This window comes from Galleria mellonella, unplaced genomic scaffold, assembly GCF_026898425.1.
Source record: "Galleria mellonella isolate WM207_F2 unplaced genomic scaffold, CSIRO_AGI_GalMel_v1 utg778, whole genome shotgun sequence".
NCBI classification, from domain to species: Eukaryota; Metazoa; Arthropoda; class Insecta; order Lepidoptera; family Pyralidae; genus Galleria; species Galleria mellonella.
The window spans coordinates 1,855,876-1,876,511 of NW_026442150.1; the positions used below are offsets into that span (position 1 = coordinate 1,855,876).

Sequence of the window (20,636 nt, forward strand, 5' to 3'; positions counted from 1 at the left end):
TTTATTATTCTTAATCTATGCACAAAAAATTACTGCTGTCAGTTACAACTGTTCCGTTTTCCCCTAAGAATTTTCCCTCATACATTCTACATACGAACCTCATACAAATTGCAGGTAGTCAATGTCCTTACGGTAAAAATCCAAAGAAGCCACACTACTGTGATAAAAAAATATAAACTAAAAATTACGAAAAATATGTGACCAATTCATTAAAATTGAAAATTTTACCCTCTAAAAGAGGGTCTAAGATCTTTTGTAATATGTTTCTCATAAATATAGAATATCAATATTTTTAATAGAGGCATATTATATTTAATTATTTTATTTATTTAGTTATAAATAGTTTAAAATACTATGAATATTTATTTATTTAGGCAAAATTTCGAAGGTTGCAAGATTGTCTTTCAAGTTCGTTGTTTTTTGTTAAGTGTGAAGTGTCTTCTCTTTGAATAAATTGTAATTTGTTGATTATTATTCTCTTTTACTTTATTTATATTTTTGTAAACAAAATACGAATTGTGACATATTAAATTAATGTATATTTTGTAATGAGTTAATAATATATGTAATATTGTAAATATTAATTTAAAAATAAAGAATGGATTCTGAAAACTTGTGCCGCTGTTGTCTTTCTAGAGGCGCGAACAAAGATCTAAATTCTACATATGTTTGGCTGAATAGAAAGGAAATATATTCTGATATGTTGCTGGAATGCTTTAATATTGTTGTAAGTAATACAAATTGTTATTTAATAGTTATACGGAATGGTATCCCTGTTTGCGCTGTCGGTATACACAGAATGGGACAAAGATACCCTTAAACAGGAATTTTGTACACACTTTTGGTATTAGTTTTACTAATATTATGAATGTGAAAGTGTGTTTGTTTGTTAGTTACATATTAAGAAGTTAATTACTAAGCAATCACTATGATATTCGGAAAATACATACTATATGGGATGTAAATATATTCCGGTTGTAGTGAGTCGCGGGTCAACACTAGTTTTGATATAGTTGTAAGCATTCTAATATAAAACATACTGCGAAACAATATATTTATTTTTTTTTATGTACAATTAGTCTAATTTGAAACTTATTAGAATCAATATTTATTATAAGATTAGTTTAGGATTGGTTGACTTGACTAGACACAAGATCTATTGTTTATGTGTGCTGTCTATTATATACTACTTGAACTGTTATAGTTCAGTACACAATTATGTAGCATTGGGGGGAAAGGGATTGTTAGCAATGGAGTTTGACATTGCTAGCAATATATCAGGTCAACCTCCACGTGGTTCCCCCTGGAAACCATCGTGAACAATTCTTGTTGAATTCGTCATGATGGGCTAACTGACCTGCTTCATCCTCACCTATCAGCCCTCACTGGTGTCCCACCGGTGTATATCAATAGCGCGGGTGGGGTTACCATTCCATTATCACCCATTAAAAAAAAATTATATAGTATTGTATTATTTTTTTTATTTTACTAACAACTACTGGCAAAACCTCCCTAGGGGGAGGCATATGTTCAGCGCTGAACAGTTTAGAGCTGGTATGAGGTGATTTAATGATAATGTTCATAGTATCTAAGAAAAAAGGGTAATCAGTAATTTTTTCTTATTTTTTATGGTATGGATAGATAGATAGATAGATAATTTACTTACAGCACACAAATTACAATAAAAAAAAAACATACATATAATAAACAGTAGAAGAGATAAAAGAATGAAAATAAAAAAGCACAAATTTAAAAAAAACAAAAAAAACTAAATATATAAACTAACAATCTCCTTTCTTACCCTTCCTCCATTCGTGTGCCGTAGTAACACAAAATGGTCACAACTCAGTTTATTGCTTTGCCCTCAAAAGAGCAAAACAGTGATATTCTGTTGTGGCCAAGAGGCAGTTGGGAAACTCCTCATTTCACCAGCCATTGAACCATGACTCTTAACAACTTGTAACTTATTGATAGCAATGTATCTTCAGGAGAAGAGATTGTTAATAATGGGTCTTAATAGCCCCATTGCCAGCAATCTTCCCTATCAGGTCGACCTTCATGTGTTTTTTTTATTGGCTGATAATGGAATGATAACCCCCCCCTGCGCTATCAGTATACACTGGCGGGCACCAGTGAGGGATGATAGGTGAGGATGAAAAAACAAGTCAGTTAGCTCATCGTGACAATTTCAATGAGAATTTGTCATGATAGTTTCCAGGGGGAACCACGTGGAGGTCGACCTGATAGGGTAAATTGCTAGCAATGGGGCTGTCAAACCCCATTACTATCAAACTCTTTCCCCCCGACCTTCTTGTGTTTCCACTTTAAAACTACTGTTGCAAATTCTTGTGAATGTCTGATGATGGGTTGACTAACCTGTTTCCGTTGGGGGGAAAGGGATTGTTAGTAATGGAGACTGAAAATCCCATTGCTAGCAATATACCCAACCAGGTCCACCTCCTCGCGGTTCCCCCTGGAAACTATCATGGTTAATTCTTGATGAATTCATCATGATAGGCTAACTGGCCTGCTTTCATTCTCATCACCCTTCACTGGTGCTCCGCCAGCGTATCCCGTTAGCGCAGGTAGTGTTACCATTCCATTTTCATTCACCAAAAAAAAACCTGTTTCCGTCGGAGGGGAAAGGGATTGTTAGTAATGGGGTCAAATGGCCTCATTACTGGCAATATACCCTGTCAGGTCGACCTCCACGTGGTTCCCCCTGGAAACCATTGTGGCTAATTCTAGTTGAATTCGTCAGGATGGGCTACCTGACCTGCTTTTATCCTCATAAGTAATTTATCACTGGTGCCCCAACAGTGTATATGGACAGCGCAGACGGGGTTACCATACCATTATCACCCATTAAAAAAAAGCCTGTTTTCATCCACACCCATATTACATAAATATGTATGTTTTTTTTCTTTCTATCTGCAATTGGCCCTTTTTTGCCATATTCTGATCTGTTGTATTACAAATTGTGGACATTGAGAGATGCATATCCAGGAGATGTCATGTCATTGTATGAGATTAAATTTTTAAACGCTGGCTATCTGAGATCCTTTTAATCTAATTGTCCAGTCATTTGTATTCAATAGCTTTATGGCCAGTTGGTTTTTTATGTCAATTTAGTCACTGTGTATAAGTTCCTCAGGCTCTCTGTATCTGTTCCTTGATAGTTGGGATCTCTAGGTAATATCTTTCTTTTCATTTAAGAGTTTCCTCTTGTCGGTGCAATTCATGCATCTTCTTCCAGCCAGTTCTGTCCCAGGCCATAGCTATGTGGATTTATTTTTAGCAGCTTTTTAATTATCTTGTATATGTATAAGCATGCAAATAAAAATAAATAAAAATGTATAATAAATTACCCAATACAGTAACACAATTGGCAAAAAATAAAAACTAACTCATAATATTAACTGTAATTAATTTATGTTATTTTTATTTTATAATTCAAATGTTATTGTCATTGTTATTTATAAAATATATTACAATTATTTGTTATTATTCAACAATAAAATATGTTTTTATTCTGGCATATATAATTTTTTAAATGTTATTATTTATTTTATTAATTTCAAAATTATAATGTAAATATTAACTTGTCATTGTGTAACGAAAACTGTTACATTGGTTAATAAAGAAATATAATATATAATAGTGATTTAAAATTTAAAAAATACAGACAACATATCATCATGTCCAATAAGTTCCAATTCATTATTATATTTTATGTATGTTTATTTAAGTCTTTTACTCACAAGATTTTAACTTTTTTTTTATAATACTACAGTGGCAAATAAGCATACAGCCCATCTGATGGTAAGCAGAGTTACCATAACCTGTAACAAAAGGAATGTTACCAGTGCGTTGCAAACCCTTAAAAAACTTTAATATGCCTTTTTTGAAAAACCCCATACTGTAGTGGTAGGGAAATCCCCAGCAGGAAGATCATTCCACAACCTGAGTGTTAGCAGGAGGAAGCTCCTCTGAACTAAGGGAACATGAACACAATGGACATAAGCCTCCCCTATAGACTGCCATAAAGAACGGTCCTAAACCACCTGCATCCACTGACTCCCTGCAATGCATTTCGATTGTCACTCCATCTAGTGGGGCGTCATTCTACACTGCGTTGACATATAAATGTGAATTGAATGAAAAGCTTGTAAAATCAAATGCTTAAACTGCTGGCCTCATTCAGCGTCCCTGCCCCGGCCCTCTGACGGACTTAGTCTGCCATTGTCACTAATAAATGGAACCCTCATGTCAAATGTCTCCACAGTTGTCAATGTCGGAGTACACTGGCCGTGCAATATGTGACGTCTGCATCGAGCTGCTCCGCAGTTCCTTCGACTTCAAGCAACAGGTGCTCCGTTCGGAAAGTGAGCTGCTTAAGAGGATAGCGGATGTCCAAGGGCCAGGTGATTATTTTTTATAGAATAATCATTTATTTATTTATTTCATCAACTGGATGTGCTCTACAGTTCCCCAATAATAATGAAAAGAAATATAGTGTAGAATGAATAAATTTTTGACATTGTTAATAATTTGCACGCCGACATAGAGGCAGAATGTATATGGGAAATATAAACCTCTTTCATCGAAAACTACCTACATTCTATCAAAATAAATTCATTTCATTTCAATACGATCAATCACCAGTATAATAACACATATGTACAATTAAAATCATCTAAGTTTATACTTTGCATGATGACCTTCATAGTAGGGGGGGGATTGAATTGTTAGTAATGGGGTCTAACTGACCCATTTTCAGCAATACGAGGTGTATTTTCGGGTTGACCTGAACGCGGTGCCCCTTGGAAACCATCGTGGTTAATTCTAGTGTAATTCGTCATGATGGGCTTACTGACCTGCTTTCATCGTCACCTATCATCCCTCACTGGTGCCCCGCCAGCGTATACCGTTAGCGCAACTGGGGTTATCGTTCTATTTACATCCATTAAAAAAATATAAAAAAAAAACTACATCAAAAAGGATAAAAAAAAAAGAAATAGTTGTCAGTATTATATTAAAAATTGGCGCTAAAATCATGTAATATAGCCACAAGTGACAGGAATTTCTGAACCTCCTTAAAAGAAAAAAAAAAAACTAATTTTAAACATAAGTACATATCTATCACGCCTGTCTCCCATCAGGGTGGTAGAAACAATGGAAACCTTCCAAATGAAACAATCAAATTTTAAACTTTTCGAAATAGGGTAAAAATTACCCACACTCTATTTTCAGACGGGAAGCCGGTGGCAATCAAATTGGAACCGAAGCAAGACAGCGATGATGACTCCGACGACTACTTCCTGGCTGATGCGGGTAAATAAAAAAAAAATGCTTGAAAAAGTTCTTTTTTTTTGTTTTGCAACACAGGGGGCAAACGAGCATGCGGCTCACCTGATGGTAAGTGACTACCGCCGCCCATGGTCACTCACAACACAATAGGTATTGCAGATGTGCTGCCGGCCTTTTAAAAGGAATATGCTTTTTTCTCGAAGGTTATGATGTCGTATCGGTTCGGAAATACTGCTGCTGGAAGTTGATTATACGGATTTGAATATTTGTTTTTTTTTTATACAATTTAGAATGGCAAACAAGCTGACGGCCCACCTGATGGAAAGTGGTAACCGTCGCTTACAGACATGAGCAGTATCATAGACATAACAGTATACTGTTTCGCTCACGATACTCCCCATGCGTTGCCATTCCTGGGGACTCAGGTGTTATTCCTCTGTACCCAGTAAATTCCCTGCTATATCCCACCCTTCAAAGCGAAACAGTCATGCAAACACAACTGCTTCACGGTAGAAACATGAATGGGACAGAGGTGTGTTTCGGTTTGAAGGGTGGGATATGGCGTGAATTTACTGGGTATAGAGGAATAACACATGAGTCCTCAGGAATGGCAACGCATGGGGGTATCATGGGCGAAACAGTATACTCGGTTATGTCTATGATACTGCTCATGTCTATAGGCGACGGTTACCACTTTCCATCAGGTGGGCCGTCAGCTTGTTTGCCATTCTAAGTTAAATAAAAAAAAATACCGGGACCACGTGGCTAACATATCTTTGTGCACAATTAAAAGTTCTTCTCTTACCCTGCGGTAATCACCAAACAATTCCCATTTGAGCACAGCCCACTCGGCCTCTTCTTAAATATGCCAATCTTTTAAGGTTTTATAGCTTATAATCCTGTTTCTAGTAAGAGAAGCGGCAGAACAAAAAATAAAATGCGAGGCCAAGGAGCCCAAGAAGAGAACAGAACAGAAGAAGAAGAAAACAATAAGGAAGACGTCCGTAAAGAAGGCAGGCGGGAAATGGCGTTCGGAGAAGATTAAAAATCTTGTTAGCAGACTAGCTACTTCTATCAGTAAGTAAATTCTTGCTAAACCCCATTGTTAACAATATACCCTGTCAGGTCGACTTCCCCATGATTTTGCCAGTTGGCTTGGGATGGCAATATAAATATATACGGGAAAAGGATTGTTAGTAATGCGAACTACCAGACCCATTGCTACCAATATACCCTATCAGGTCGACTTCCAAGTGGAAACCATCGTGCTGAATTCCAGGTGTATTGATCACAGTGGGTTAACAGATTTTTCATATTCATCTATTATACGTCATTGGTGCCCCACCAGCGTATACTGGTAGCGCAAGCGAGGTTACCATTCCATTACCAGAGGGAGACTTTGTACAAAAGTTGATTGCTTGAGTACCTCTGTCCCGTTCGTGTTTCAACCGTGAAACAGTTGCGTTTGCATGGCTGTGTTTTGGTTTGAAGGGTGAGATATGGCGTGAGTTTACTGGGTACAGAGGAATAACACCTGAGTCCTCAGGAGTGGCAACGCATGGAGGGTATCATGGGCGAAACAGTATACTCTGTTATGTCCATGGTACTGCTCATGTCTACAGGCGACGGTTACCACTTTCCATCAGGTGGGCCGTCATCTTGTTTGCTATTCTAAGTTGTATAAAAAAAATATCATGTATTAAAAAAGAAAATATATAATATATAAAATACAAATTTCAGATACCTGCGACATACCTGACTTGACCCTAAAGAATCCAGAAACGGACGTGAAAAACAGAACTAAAATCACCATCACAAAAGAGCCAATATACAAAGAAACCAAAATAAATTTAATGTGGACCACACGCACGAACCACGACAAGAGTAAACACAAGGAAAACTTGCAGACCATATTGAAGTTTTCAAACGCCACACCGTTCAAGAACAAGTCTCTGCTCGGCTTCATTTGTGGATACTGCGACGCCACATACCCTGACCCCATCGACTTGAGGAGCCACACAGAGGTGGACCACAAAAAAGAGAGGCTACAGTTTAAATCGAACTTCGACATGACCGAATACAACGTGAAGTTGGACGTCACTGATCTGACGTGCACGCTGTGCGACGAGCGGATGGCGAATCTGACGTCGTTGAAGGAGCATCTAATGAAAACCCACAATAAGACCATATACAACGACATCAAGGATCACATACTGCAGTTCAAGCTGAAGAAGGGCGACGTGTACGACTGCGCTATGTGCTCGTCTACCTATGAGACGTTCAAGATGCTGAAACAGCATATGAACAAGCATTACTGTAACTACACGTGCCCCAAATGCGACAGTTCGTTCGCAACTAAGAGATCACTGAACGCCCACAGGACTACCCATCAGGAAGGCAACTTCAAATGCGATCAATGCGACAAAGTCTTCTCGAGCAGATCCAAGAAGCATTACCACGAGAAAACCAAGCATTTGGGTGCGAGGAACATAAGCAATTGTCCGTTCTGCAACGAACCGTTCCGGAGCTACTATCAACGGAACCAGCATCTCGTTAAAGTCCACAACTCCGAAGCGCAGTACAAGTGTAACGTTTGCAATAAGTCGTACATATTAAAGTCATTGCTGATGTATCATATAAAGAAGAATCACTTAATGGAACGCAACTGTCAATGTACAGAGTGTGGATTCAGGTTTTTCAGCAAGAAAGCGCTTAAAGCACACATGATTAAGCATACTGGTGAGAGGATATACGCCTGCGAAGTGTGCCATAAGTCGTACGCTAGGAAATATACGCTCAGAGAACATATGAGGATACACAATAACGATAGGAGGTTTAAATGCGACGTCTGTGCAATGGCGTTTGTGCAGAAGTGCAGTTTGAAAAGTCACCTGCTGTCCAACCATGGGATCAGTATGGCCGCGAGCGATATTATATCTACTTAGTACTAAATGTGTTTAGTGTACAATTTGTAATAAATGTATTATACAATATGTTGGCAGTATGATGGCTTTCTCAGTTTTTATAGTGAAATACCAGAGGGAGACTTTGTACAGAAGTCGATTGCTTGGGTACCTCTGTCCCATTCGTGTTTCAACCGTGAAGCAGTTGTGTTTGCATAGCTGTGTTTCGGTTTGAAGGGTATCATGGGCGAAATGGTAATCTCTTTTATGTCCATGGTACTCTATTGTCATTCTAAGTTGTATAAAAAAAAAAAAACTCGACTAATATTAAAAACTTTTTATCTTAGATAAAAAATTCAGGAAAAACAATGTTCCTTATAAAACACGTATCTTCGAATTTTTTCTATATTTATAAATGGCGCTAATCTTTACATTATGAGCAGGCTAAATAGGCAATGAAATTTAAAAAACTTCAATATTATTTTAAACTAGCTGCCCGTCCCGGCGTCGCACGGGTGGACATTTTTACATTTTAAAAAGTGGCCATTAAGGCTGCACACGCGACGGAAGCTTATAAATGGAGTAACTTCTTCCGTTTTCCCAACATTTCCCTTCACTGCTCTGCTCCTATTGATTGTAGCGTGATGAAAAGTATACTATAACCTGCCCAGGAGTATGAACAATAATTGTACCAAGTTTCGTTAAAATCCGTCGAGTAGTTTTTGTTTCTATAACGAACATACCCCTGATAGTTATTTTGTAAATATATTTCATGACCTCTCTACAGATTTATTATAAGTATAGATTAACAATTTTTTTTTATACAACTTAGAATGGCAAACAAGCTAACGGCCCACCTGATGGAAAGTGGTAACCGTCGCCTATAGACATGAGCAGTAGCATGGACATAACAGAGTATACTGTTTCGCCCATGATACCCCCCCATGCGTTGCCATTCCTGAGGACTCGGGTGTTATTCCTTTGTACCCAGTAAATTCACGCCAGTGTGTGACCTGACTTGAGCTTTATACAATTTCAAGCTATTTTCCGGCGTGAAATACCCTCTCAATCTATTGAGCACTTCTAACTTTTTGGAAGCCATTTTAGCTTTTTCCTCCATGGATAATGACCGCAAAATTGGACATCGCTAGATATATCGGCGCCAAGGATCCCTAAATTCGATTTAATATCAAGGGAAGTGCCCTGAAAGTGAGGAGATACGACAAACGACGTCTTTTTTGGTGTGAACCTGCAGACTTCTTATTTCGTGAAATTGTAATTTTCCATTAAATTCTCATACATTTTCTTAGATGTCCCTCTGCAATCTACACAATGGTAAGAAAAACTGATGCGTTTAGGTACCTCTGCCCCATTCGTGTTTCTACCGTGAAGCAGTTGTGTTTGCATGGCTGTGTTTCGGTTTGTACTTTGGGAAATGGCAGTGAATTTACAGGGTACGGAGGTATAACACCTTAGTCCGGGGGGAAAGGGATTGTTAGTAATGGAGTTTAACAGCCCCATTGCTAGCAATATGCCTTATTAGGTCGACCTCCACGTGGTTCCCCCTGGAAACCATCGTGAACAATTCTTGTTGAATTCGTCACGATGGGCTAACTGGCCTGCTTCATCCTCACCTATCATCTTTCACTGGTGCCCCGCCGGTGTATACCGATAGCGCGGGTGGGGTTACCATTCCATTATCATCCATTAAAAAAAAAAACCTTAGTCCTCAGGAAGAGCCTGGGGACTACAGATATTTTAAATAGCGGGATATTGTTAACACATAGGATCTATGAAATAATGGAATAAGGTAAGGGAGAAGCACAAAAGATCCCGATGGGTCGACGTGATGCAACGGCTTGGCTGACCCCATATGCGAAAATAAGATTAGATAGTCTTTAGGAATAGTAACGCAGGAGAGGTATCATGGGCGAAACAGTAATCTCTTATGTCCATGGTATGAGAGATTTTGTACAAAAGTTGATTGCTTAGGTACCTCTGTCCCATTCGTGTTTCAACTGTGAAGCAGTTGTGTTTGGCTGGCTGTGTTTCGGTTTGAAGGGTGGAATATGGCGTGAATTTACAGGGTACAAAGGGACAACACCCGAGTCCTCAGGAATGGCAATGCATGGGGGGTATCATGGGCGAAACAGTATACTCTGTTATGTCCATGATACTGCTCGTGTCTATAGACGACGGTTACCACTTTCCATCAGGTGGGCCGTCAGCTTGTTTGCCATTCTAAGTAACATAAAAAAAACAGATATCTTTAAATAAAATCTTTTAATACGATTACAACAGTTTATAAATAATGATAAATCATAAATTTACATATTTACATAAATGTCTATATAATACATAATGGAAGAACACTGATATAAATAAATTAAAGATTTAACAGATAATTTTTTCAGTCACGCTTGCGGTCGCGTTAGCCGCTCGCGATTAAGGGTCTCGTATTGATCCCGAAACTAGTCGAGCTTCCTTTACAAGTAAGTTAAACCGTTTAATTTTATGACATTAAAAAGGATAATGCTTTTTTTTTTAATGGCTGAAAATGGAATGGTAACCCCGCCTGCGCAATCGGTATACACCGGCTAGGCACCAGTGGAAGATGATAGGTGAGAACCAATGCAGGTCAGTTGGCGTACCATGATGAATTTGACAAGAATTTACCATGATGGTTTCCAGGGGGCACCGCGTGGAGGTCGACCTGAGAAGGTATATTACTAGCAATGGGGATATTATACCTCATTCTTACTAGTTCCTTTCCCTCAAGGATAATCATTTAACCGGATAGCCTGTTTATTACCACTGCTGAACATAGGCCTTCACCTATTGGGGTATTTAGCCAGCAGTTGCCACGCTTGGCAGGCAGATTGGCAATAGCAGTTAGGTTTTGGTGATGTTTTAAGAGGGACGCTGCTGCCCATCCATCGACCGTTAAGTTCCTTTAGTCGCCTCTTACGACGCCCACTTGGTATAGCCAAGTGAATTCACCACGATTGGCTAACTGACCTGCGTTTTCATTCTTGCCTATCATCAGATCTGGTGCCCTGCCAGCGTAAACCGATAGCGTAGGCGGAGTCACTATTTTCACACGTTAAAAATCGGGGGGAAAGCCATTGTTAGTAATGGAGACTGAGAATCCCATTGCTAGCAATATACCCAACCGGGTCGACCTCCTCGCGGTTCTACCTGGAAACTATCATGGTTAATTCCTGATGAATTCATCATGATGAGCTAACTGGCCTGTTTTCATTCTCACCTATCACCCTTCACTGGTGCTCCGCCAGCGTATCCCGTTAGCGCAGGCGGGGTTACCATACCATTTTTACCCATAAAAAAAAACCGTTAAAAATTTGCATATTCAACCGACTTCAAAAAAGGTTTTCAATTCACTGTTGAGCATAGGCCTCTGCCTGTTGGGGGGTTTTGCCTGGAGTTGCCACGTTTGACAGACAGGTTGGTAACAGCAGTTGTTGCAACACGACATGGAGATACTATTTAACTGATGTAATACCTTAATTTGACCTATGATCCACAATAAAGTTATTTGTATTTGTACACTGCTGCCCTGTTGGCCATTCTTCGACCATTAAGTTCGCTTAGTCACCTCTTACGACACCCACGGGTAAGGAAGGGATGGCCTATTCTATGGCGGGACCACCCGTCCAACATTAGTACAAATATTTTTTTTTATACAACTTAGAATGGCAAACAAGCTGACGGTCCACCTGATGGAAAGTGGTAACCGTCGCCTATAGACGTACCATGCAGTACCATGGACATAACAGAGTATACTGTTTCGCCCATGATACCCCCCATGCGTTGCCATTCCTGAGGACTCAGGATCATCGATCAATCGATTGAACGGTTCGATTTCTTACAAATTTCATTTAAAGAGTGTTTCTTTGATAATTTACACAAAACTTGATTACATTTTCATAAAATTTTAATATGTATATTGTATTATTCTTGCACTATATATGTTATGGTTTATATACAAATCCTATAGATGCTTTCTCCTTTCGTGTTCTCAAGGTGGACTGGAAGAAATCCCTTTAAAGGATAAGTCCGTCTGTGTACGTTTTTTTTATAATCAGGGGGTCTACTACGAAATGGCAACGCATGGGGGCTATCATGGGTGAAACAGTATACTCTGTTATGTCCACGGTACTGCTCATGTCTATAGGCGACGGTTACCACTTTCCGTCAGGTGGGCCGTCAGCTTGTTTGCCATTCTAAGTTGTATATAAAAAAAAATGAAATACTGAATTTTCGGACGCAATTTCGTGTTTTTGTTCACACGAAATCCGTACAATAAGTGAAATTTAACCCTTTTTAGTGCCATTGATTTTTACTCATACCTACTTAAAAATGCCAAAGAAATCTTTGTCGTGTTGATGTCATTTACCCTTGTCTCTAAAAAACTGTATCTCCTCCAAAAATTATCCAATTTTAATATTTTTTTTGTACAGCAAGCTAAACAGCGACTGATTCCACGAGCGCTATGACGCTCGTGCCACTTTTAGTTGCAATGCGCACGAGCGTAATGGCGCTTGTCGGCATTCAAAGGGTTAATATATTATTTGCCGTAAATCCTACTATAAAAGTACAAGGGAAAGACACTTTAACATTTTTAATATTTTTAAACAGTATGTAACACGTGCTTTTAACATCAAATTTGTGTTCCGTTTAGCCCCGAAACTACGAAGACCATTTCATGGTAAGCCCTCTGATATTTATTATATGTTAAACATAAATGTACATAATTAAAGATTGTCTACCAAAAAAAAAAAACGACTTCAATTGTGGCAAAACCAGAGTTATTTTGCTTTAAAAACTAAACTACTAAACCGATTTTCATAAAATTTCCATGTGCTCAATCTGGATCTTTTTATCTTTCAGAAAAAAAAAGAATTTTCCAAATCAGTTCACAACTGACAGAGTTATGAGGTAACAAACAAACAAAAAAAAATACAACCGAATTGAGAACCTCCTTTTTGAAGTCGGTTAAAAAGTATAAATAAATACATTCTATTGAAACAATCTATATATTAAACTATTATATTACACATCACTACGTACTATTCAACTCTGTCCGAACATTTTCATACTCCGATAATGTGATCCCATGGTTCGACAGCATATGGCTTTTGAGACTACACTTTTGTATGAACGCCAACCCGCACACACCACACTTGAACCTCCTATCATTATTATGTATCCGCATATGTTCCCTTAAAGTTTTCTTCCTTGCATACGCCTTGTGGCAAACTGTACATTTGTAGACCCGTTCACCTGTATGCTTGATCATGTGTTCATCCAAGGACTGTTTAATAAAGAAACCCTGTCCGCACTCCGCACACTTGTGGTTACGTTCCATTAGATGCACTTTCTTTATATGAGAGGTCAATTTTGATTTTAGAATGAACGATTTGTCACATATGTTGCACTTGTATGACGCAGCCGCTGTGTTGTGCTCGTTGGACATGTGTCTGTTACGCTGGTAGTAACTGGTGAACGATTGGTCACAGTACGGACAGTTCGTGGTGTACCTCGCACTTGTATTATGCGTGTACTTCTCGTGGCACATCATTTTCACACGTGTACTAAACACTTTATCACAGAAGGAACACTTGAACGTTCCTAGTTCGTGGGTGCGTTGATGATTTTTCAGTCTATGCTTGTTTATAAATCCCAAATCGCACACTTCGCATATATAATTCCTGTAATGGCCGTTCATATGCTGTAGTAGCATTTTAAATGTCTCGTACGTGGAGTGGCACAGTGCACAGTTCAGCATCTCCCCATCTGTCAGTTTGAATTCTAAAATATAATCATTTATATCGAGATAAAATTTAATATCGTGCTCTTTCATCAAGTGCATCTTCAGATCCGATATGAGGGGCGTTTTTGCGTTGCATATGCTGCATTTCAAGTCTGTGATATCCACTTTTAGTGACATGTTGTTTTTGTCTATCCTTTTGTTGGCATTTAAATCGTCTTCTTTGTGCACTTCCTGGGTGTGGGTCCTCAAAGTTTCCGTGTTTGGGTGGGTGTCTTTGCAGTACGCGCAGACAATGCCAGTCAAAGTTTTGCTCGAGAACGGTGTACAGTTGGAGTATTTTATGATGTTTGTGATGTTGGCTTTGTGCTTCTTCTTCTCGCTTACGTACCGAAGACTTGAAGCCACCGAGGAGTTTTTCAGTTTTTCCATTTGGGAGAGTGCGTGAAGAGATATCTTGAGAGGTTTGGTAAGTAGTTTCTTGGATTTGCGATCTGTAATCGAAGATTTATGGCGTATGAACATCATGTTACAAGATAATAGGAAGGAGGTAGGCATATATAAGGTACTAATTATTACTTACTAAGACTTAGATTTACAAAGTCTTTTTATCTTCAGCCCTTTTTCGACTGACTTCAATAAGAAGAAAGATACTCCGTCAGTTGTAAATCGATTTGGGAATTTTTTTATCTGAAAGGAAATATTTACTTAAGGAGAGAAACCGGCACACTATGCGGGCAGTATCAAAGAGCAGTACTTTTTGTATTTTTCCCGGAAAAGGGCTGACTCCGATGTTAGGTGACGATGAAAGGGCAAGCCAATTAGTGCATCGTGAATTATTTTCGCTACCTGGTTGTGTCTGTGCAAATACTCAGCTTTGGCAAGAGCTGAACCCGAAAGCACATATTTGAGTGACAGTCCGGAATGGCGTCACGCCTGATAGATGTCCTTAGTCATCACTTTAGCCCTTAACAGTCCACAGCTGGACATAAGCCTTTTCCATAAGGGGAGTTTTGCCATTAACAGATACGTTTGGCAAACGGATAATTTGCAGGGAGAACTGCGTGAAGATCGATCTGATAGGGTATATTGGTAACAATGGGGTTGTTTGATCCTATTACTAATATCACTCCCCCCAACCCCTCTGTATAGTTATTACTGAATATGTGGAACAGAAGCAGTTTTTTAGTAAATTAGATGAGAGTAACTAAATAAACGCTTTGTGGTAAAGAATAGGCCAACCCTTCTTTGCCCATGGGTTTCCGACACGGCGATGTCCTCGGTATCTTTCAGCAATTATTACTACTGTACTGACCGGAGTTTGTCTTCTCGAGCCCCAGTAACTTGTTGCGCCTCTTTGACTTTCTCTTGATGGTGACATCTGCGAAGCCCAACATTTCGGCCAGTTTTTTGTCGTCATCAAAGTCTGATAGTTCCTCTTTGATATCTGTAATTATAATAACCAGTGGTGGATTTTGTACGAAAGTCGTTTGCTTGGGCACTTCTGTCCTATTCGTGTTTCTACCGTGAAGTAATTTTGTTTGTATAGCTGTGTTTCGGTTTGAAGGGTGGGATATGGCAGTGAATTTACAGGGACCAGAAGAATTCCTGAGTCTTCAGGAATGACAACGCATGGGAGGTATCATGGGCGAAACAGTATACTCTGTTATGTCCAAGGTACTGCTTATGTCTATAGGCGACGGTTACCACTTTCCATCAGGTGGACCGTCAGGTTGTTTGCCATTCTAATTTGCATAAAAAAAGTAAGTATACTATACTTGCATTATACAATATAGGGAATAAGCAAGACAATTAATAAATGTAACGATACAGTTATATAAGTACAGTAAATATAATTTATATTTATGTTCCAGAAAAAAAATTCTGATCTGGCAATACCAGTTAATTTGTTTCAAAATAAAAGAATCAATTTTAATAAAGTTTCTATATAGAAACTTAGGGGAGATGTTTTAATTTATTCCCATTATATAGGGAGATAGCCGTATGGTTCCAGCATAGAACAGGCCACTCGTTCCTTTCCCGTGGATGTTGTAAGAGACAACTAAGCGAGGGCGAGGGATGGGCAGCAGCGTCTTTCTTAAAACATTTCTAAAGCCTAACTGCGGTTGCCAATCCACCTGCCATACGTGGCAACTACTGCCAAAACCCCCCAAGGGGGAGGCTCATGTTCAGCAGTGGACAGTTAAAGGCTAATATGATGATATAGGGAGAAGTTTCCAGTTTTAAGTGAAGACACCAGGCCTCTCTTTCTTTCCGTGAGGTATCACAACTTCCGCCGATGATTGGGACGACTGCAAATCGCGAGCCCTCGTCATCGGCACACGGCGCTGAGAGGAATACCGAGGTGGTTTTTAGTGGGTAAAAATCCCACAGTACCCATCGCCATCCCGTGGGTCTCTTTCTGAAGATTTTCCCCTCGATAAAAAAAAAGGTATCTCAACTTACCAGAGTCAGTTTTGTCAAGTCCGAGTTTCTTGATTCTCTTCGACTTTCTCTTGATGGTGACATCTGCGAGGCTCAGCATCTCCGCCAGCTTCTTATCATCGTCATCCATTAAGTTCTCGCAGTCTGATAGCTCGTCTTTGATTTCTGGAATTTAATTTCTAAAATAAATGTTATTGAATGGTAACTACCATGGGCGTATTTAAGGGGGGCCGAGTGGGTCGTGCCCACCCACAATTGTTTGGTGCCCATTCCAGAATGAAAAAAGAGATTTCTAACTATGCGCAAAGACATGTCTGAGAGAACATGTAATGTAATACAGATTTTCCGCGCTTAGCCTCTCATTTGGGCCGTTGTGCGTATGAGTCGTGGCTAGTACAGCCAACCTAGCTCCGCCCAGAAGCACAGAAGCTTCCTGGGTTCTTCACACGCCTCACGGAGCGACCTCACCGTTCCGAGGATTTCTAAACGTTTATGGGCCACAGCTTCACATTCCAGGATTACGTGAGCAGCCGTTTCTTCGGCGTTGAAACAGCCTCGACATAGAGGGCTGTCTGTGGCTCCTATTGTGTATAAATGTTTGTTTAATGGACAATGGCCCATTATTAAACCTATTATTATTTTTAAGTTTTCCCTATCTGTCTAAGATAGATAGTTTTTTTTTTTTAAATATTACACACCTAGAAAATAAATGCCATTGTCATCTTCAGGGTCCGTGATTTCTTCTTTTACCTTCTGTACCTCATCATCTGCGAATAAGAAATAGCTATTAATGGACGAAAATGGAATACTAACCCTGCCCAGTAATAGTAAATAGTAAGTATACACTGACGGGGCACCAGAGAAAGGTGATAGGTGAGAAGCAAATGTAACGATTACCACTTTCCATCAGGCGGGCCGTAAGCTTGTTTGCCGTTCGAAGTTGCATAAAAAAAGTAATAATAATAGTCAATACTGAAATCCTAACAATTTCAGGTCGCTGCTGCGGCTCACGCGCTTTTGTAGCGGCTTTTTTTATGCAACTTAAAAGGGAAAAAGATTGCTAGCAATATGCCCTATCAGGTCGACATTCACGTGGTTCCCCCTGGAAACCATCGTGAACAATTCTTGTTAAATTCGTCACGATGGGCTAACTGACCTGCTTCATCCTCACCTATCATTCTTCACTGGTGCCCCGCCGGTGTATACCGATAGCGCGGGTGGGGTTACTTTTTCATTATCACCCATAAAAAAAAACACGTATGGGAATGAAGTGCACAAGCAAATGACTTTTGTACAAAGTCTCCCTTCGGTAAGTCTCTGAGGTATCCCGTGTGCCTTAGCGATGTTTATCTAATAATCAGTGACATTTTGTTACAATTTCTCACCAGAGGGAGACTTTGTACAAAAGTCGATTGCTTGGGTACCTCTGTCCCATTCGTGTTTCAACCGTGAAGCAGTTGTGTTTGCATGGCTGTGTTTCGGTTTGAAGGGTGGGATATGGCGTGAATTTACTGGGTACAGAGGAATAACATCTGAGTCATAGGAATGGCAACGCATGGGGGGTATCATGGGTGAAACAATATACTCTGTTAAGTCCATGGTACTGCTCACGTCTATAGGCGACGGTTACCACTTCCATCAGGTGGGCCGTCAGCTTGTTTGCTATTCTAAGTTGTATAAAAAAAAAACATAAGATTTCCTTATGGCAGTTTATGGGGGAAGCCTATGTTCAGCGCTGGAGAGATATCAAATCAGATATGGTCTTCCGTAAAGTAAATAAAATATTCAGTAAAATATTGCATGAATTACTTTTTTACCTTGACAATTTGTGGCTTTCTGACTAAGATCGACTTGCATTTGGAACTCCTTCTGGCACTGCTGCACTTGTTTTTTGAAGTCAGACGCATCCCGGAGCCTCGTGATGCACATTTCACATATCCCATTGTCCCCTTCCCTGGTACCTGCAGGTAGCTAGAATGGAATGATCACAATTCAGGTAGATTGAATATTTAAGATGGCCATGTGGTCCTGGCATAGAAAATGCCATCCCTTCCTTTTCCATGGGTGTCGTAAGAGGCGACTAAAGGAGGGAGAGAGATGGGCAACCATGTCCTTTTAAAATATCTCCTAACTGTGGTTGTTTATTCGCCTGCCAAGCGTGGCAACTACTGGCAAAACTCCCCAAGAGGGAGGCTCATATCCAGTAGTGGACGGATGATGGCTGAAATGATGATGATGATGATATATGTTTTATACCCAAAATGAAAGGAAAAAAGTATTATTAATATTAGATTGCTATAAAGAACAGTCTTGAGCCACCTGCATTCACTGACTCCCTGCAATGCATTTAACGTTGTCACTCTATCTAGTGGAGTAGTCCTACACTGTGTTTGCCCATACATGGTGGCGACTCAAGAACCTTTTCTTTCCATCGGTTGTCGGTTCTTCAAGCAATGTGACCAGCCCATTGCCACTTCAGCTTGCTTATCCATATAAAATATAAGATTTTATTCATTAAAATTATTTTATTATTATTGAAAATAAAAGTTTTTAGGAATAAACATTAATTTCTTAGGTATATATTTATATATATATGTATATGTGTACGATAAAATATAATGTATTTCATTTAATTTTGGCTGTTTAAAAATTGTACACTGCTGTATCCGCTGTCATTGATGTTCCTTTCCACTTTGGCTGTTGCTGGAAGAGAACTCTATCAGAGTTAAGCTCGCCTTTGTACTTTTGTTTACCTCTGTCATATTTTTATAACTAATGTGTACAATAAAGTATTATATAAATAAAAAAAAAATACATAAAAATAAAATAACATTAAATAAAATATGAAGGATTGTGATTAAATTATTATATTTAGTCAATTAGTAAGTCCTAAGTTCTCAGGAATGGCAACACATGGGGGGTATCATGGGTGGAACAGTATACTCTGTTATGTCCATGGTACTGCTCATGTTTATAGACGACAGTTACCACTTTTCATCAGGTGAGCCGTCAGCTTGTTTGCCATTCTAAGTTGTATAAAAAAAAATTGGCCCACTTGATGGAAAGTGGTAACCATCGCTTATAGACATGAGCCGTATCAGGGACATAACAGAGTATACTGTTTCGCCCATGATACCCCCATGCATTGTCATTCCTGAGGACTCTGGTGTTATTCCTGTGTACCCTGTAAATTCTGTCATATCTTAGCCTACAAACTAAAACACAGCCATGTAAACTCAACTGCTTCATGGTAGAAACATAAATGGAACAGAGGTGCCCAAGCAAACAACTTTTGTACAAAGTCTCCCTCTGGTGTTTAAATGTTTAATTATATTTATTATTATTAATAAATAAATGCCACATAGTAAGGGTTTGTATGTACTTTTTTTTTAATGGATGATTAATGGAATGGTAAACCCGCCTGCGCTATTGGTATACACTGGCGGGGCACCAGTGAGGGGTGATAGGTGAATAATGAAAAAAGGCAGGTCAGTCAGCCCATCGTGATGACTACACATGGAAATCAGCACTATGGTTTCCAGGGGGAATCACGTGGAGGTCGACCTGACAGGGTATATTGGGGTTTGTATGTACTATGATAGCATGTTGCCCTCTAGATGGTTATATATTTACAAATTATAAAAGTGTATATAATTTAATAGGTTCTCCAAGCACAGGCTCGTTCTATATGGGGGACCATAGTTAAGCAATTCTGTAACTTACTGTTTTAAATAAAGAATATTATTATTAAATATTTGTTTTGGCTTAGACTAAGTAAGCTTATGATTGATAGTGTTAGTAATTAGCACTGATTTATTGACAATTTTTTTAAAGGAACTACCTAATTTTGTCAAAGACTTGATGAAATTAGTAATATATTCACTATTATTTACTTACATGAATCTCAAAACATTCCTTCAACATATCAGAATATATTTCAGGCTTTCCAAGGAATATGTGCATTGTTTTTAGGTCTTTGTCCGGCGGACGGACGAGGCAGCACCGGCAGAATGTAACTTTCGACATGTTTGTTGTTTTAATACCAATTATATGAAACAAATTATAATATTTTCCAATTGGATTTCCACAAAGGAATATTTTTTTCTGAAATATTGACATAAACTTGACATTCAGTGACAGCCAGATAGAGAGCAGTTTTGACAGCTGTTATTTGTCTTCTATCATCT

At 39.0% G+C, this 20,636-nt stretch overlaps 2 protein-coding genes across 3 annotated transcripts; one reads left to right on the plus strand and one right to left on the minus strand.

Annotated features, from left to right (window-relative positions):
- The first annotated feature begins 184 nt into the window (after positions 1-184).
- LOC113510179 (GDNF-inducible zinc finger protein 1-like) lies at positions 185-8,314 on the plus strand. Its single transcript, XM_026893628.3, has 5 exons — positions 185-727; positions 4,286-4,424; positions 5,254-5,334; positions 6,220-6,387; positions 7,051-8,314. The coding sequence occupies exons 1-5, from the start codon at positions 599-601 to the stop codon at positions 8,253-8,255; spliced, it is 1,722 nt and encodes a 573-aa protein (XP_026749429.1). The 5' UTR covers positions 185-598; the 3' UTR covers positions 8,256-8,314.
- A 4,937-nt stretch (positions 8,315-13,251) lies between these two features.
- On the minus strand, positions 13,252-20,576 carry LOC113510178 (zinc finger imprinted 3-like). 2 transcript variants are annotated; one of them, XM_026893627.3, is made up of 6 exons: positions 20,347-20,574; positions 18,267-18,420; positions 17,148-17,216; positions 16,471-16,614; positions 15,320-15,451; positions 13,252-14,498 (listed from the first exon to the last, which is right to left on the minus strand). In XM_026893627.3, the coding sequence occupies exons 1-6, from the start codon at positions 20,566-20,568 to the stop codon at positions 13,297-13,299; spliced, it is 1,923 nt and encodes a 640-aa protein (XP_026749428.2). In that variant the 5' UTR covers positions 20,569-20,574; the 3' UTR covers positions 13,252-13,296. The 2 variants fall into 2 exon arrangements, with proteins under 2 accessions (XP_026749428.2, XP_031766500.2); XM_031910640.2 differs by lacking the exon at positions 15,320-15,451 and having other exon boundaries at positions 20,347-20,576.
- Positions 20,577-20,636: the final 60 nt, after the last annotated feature.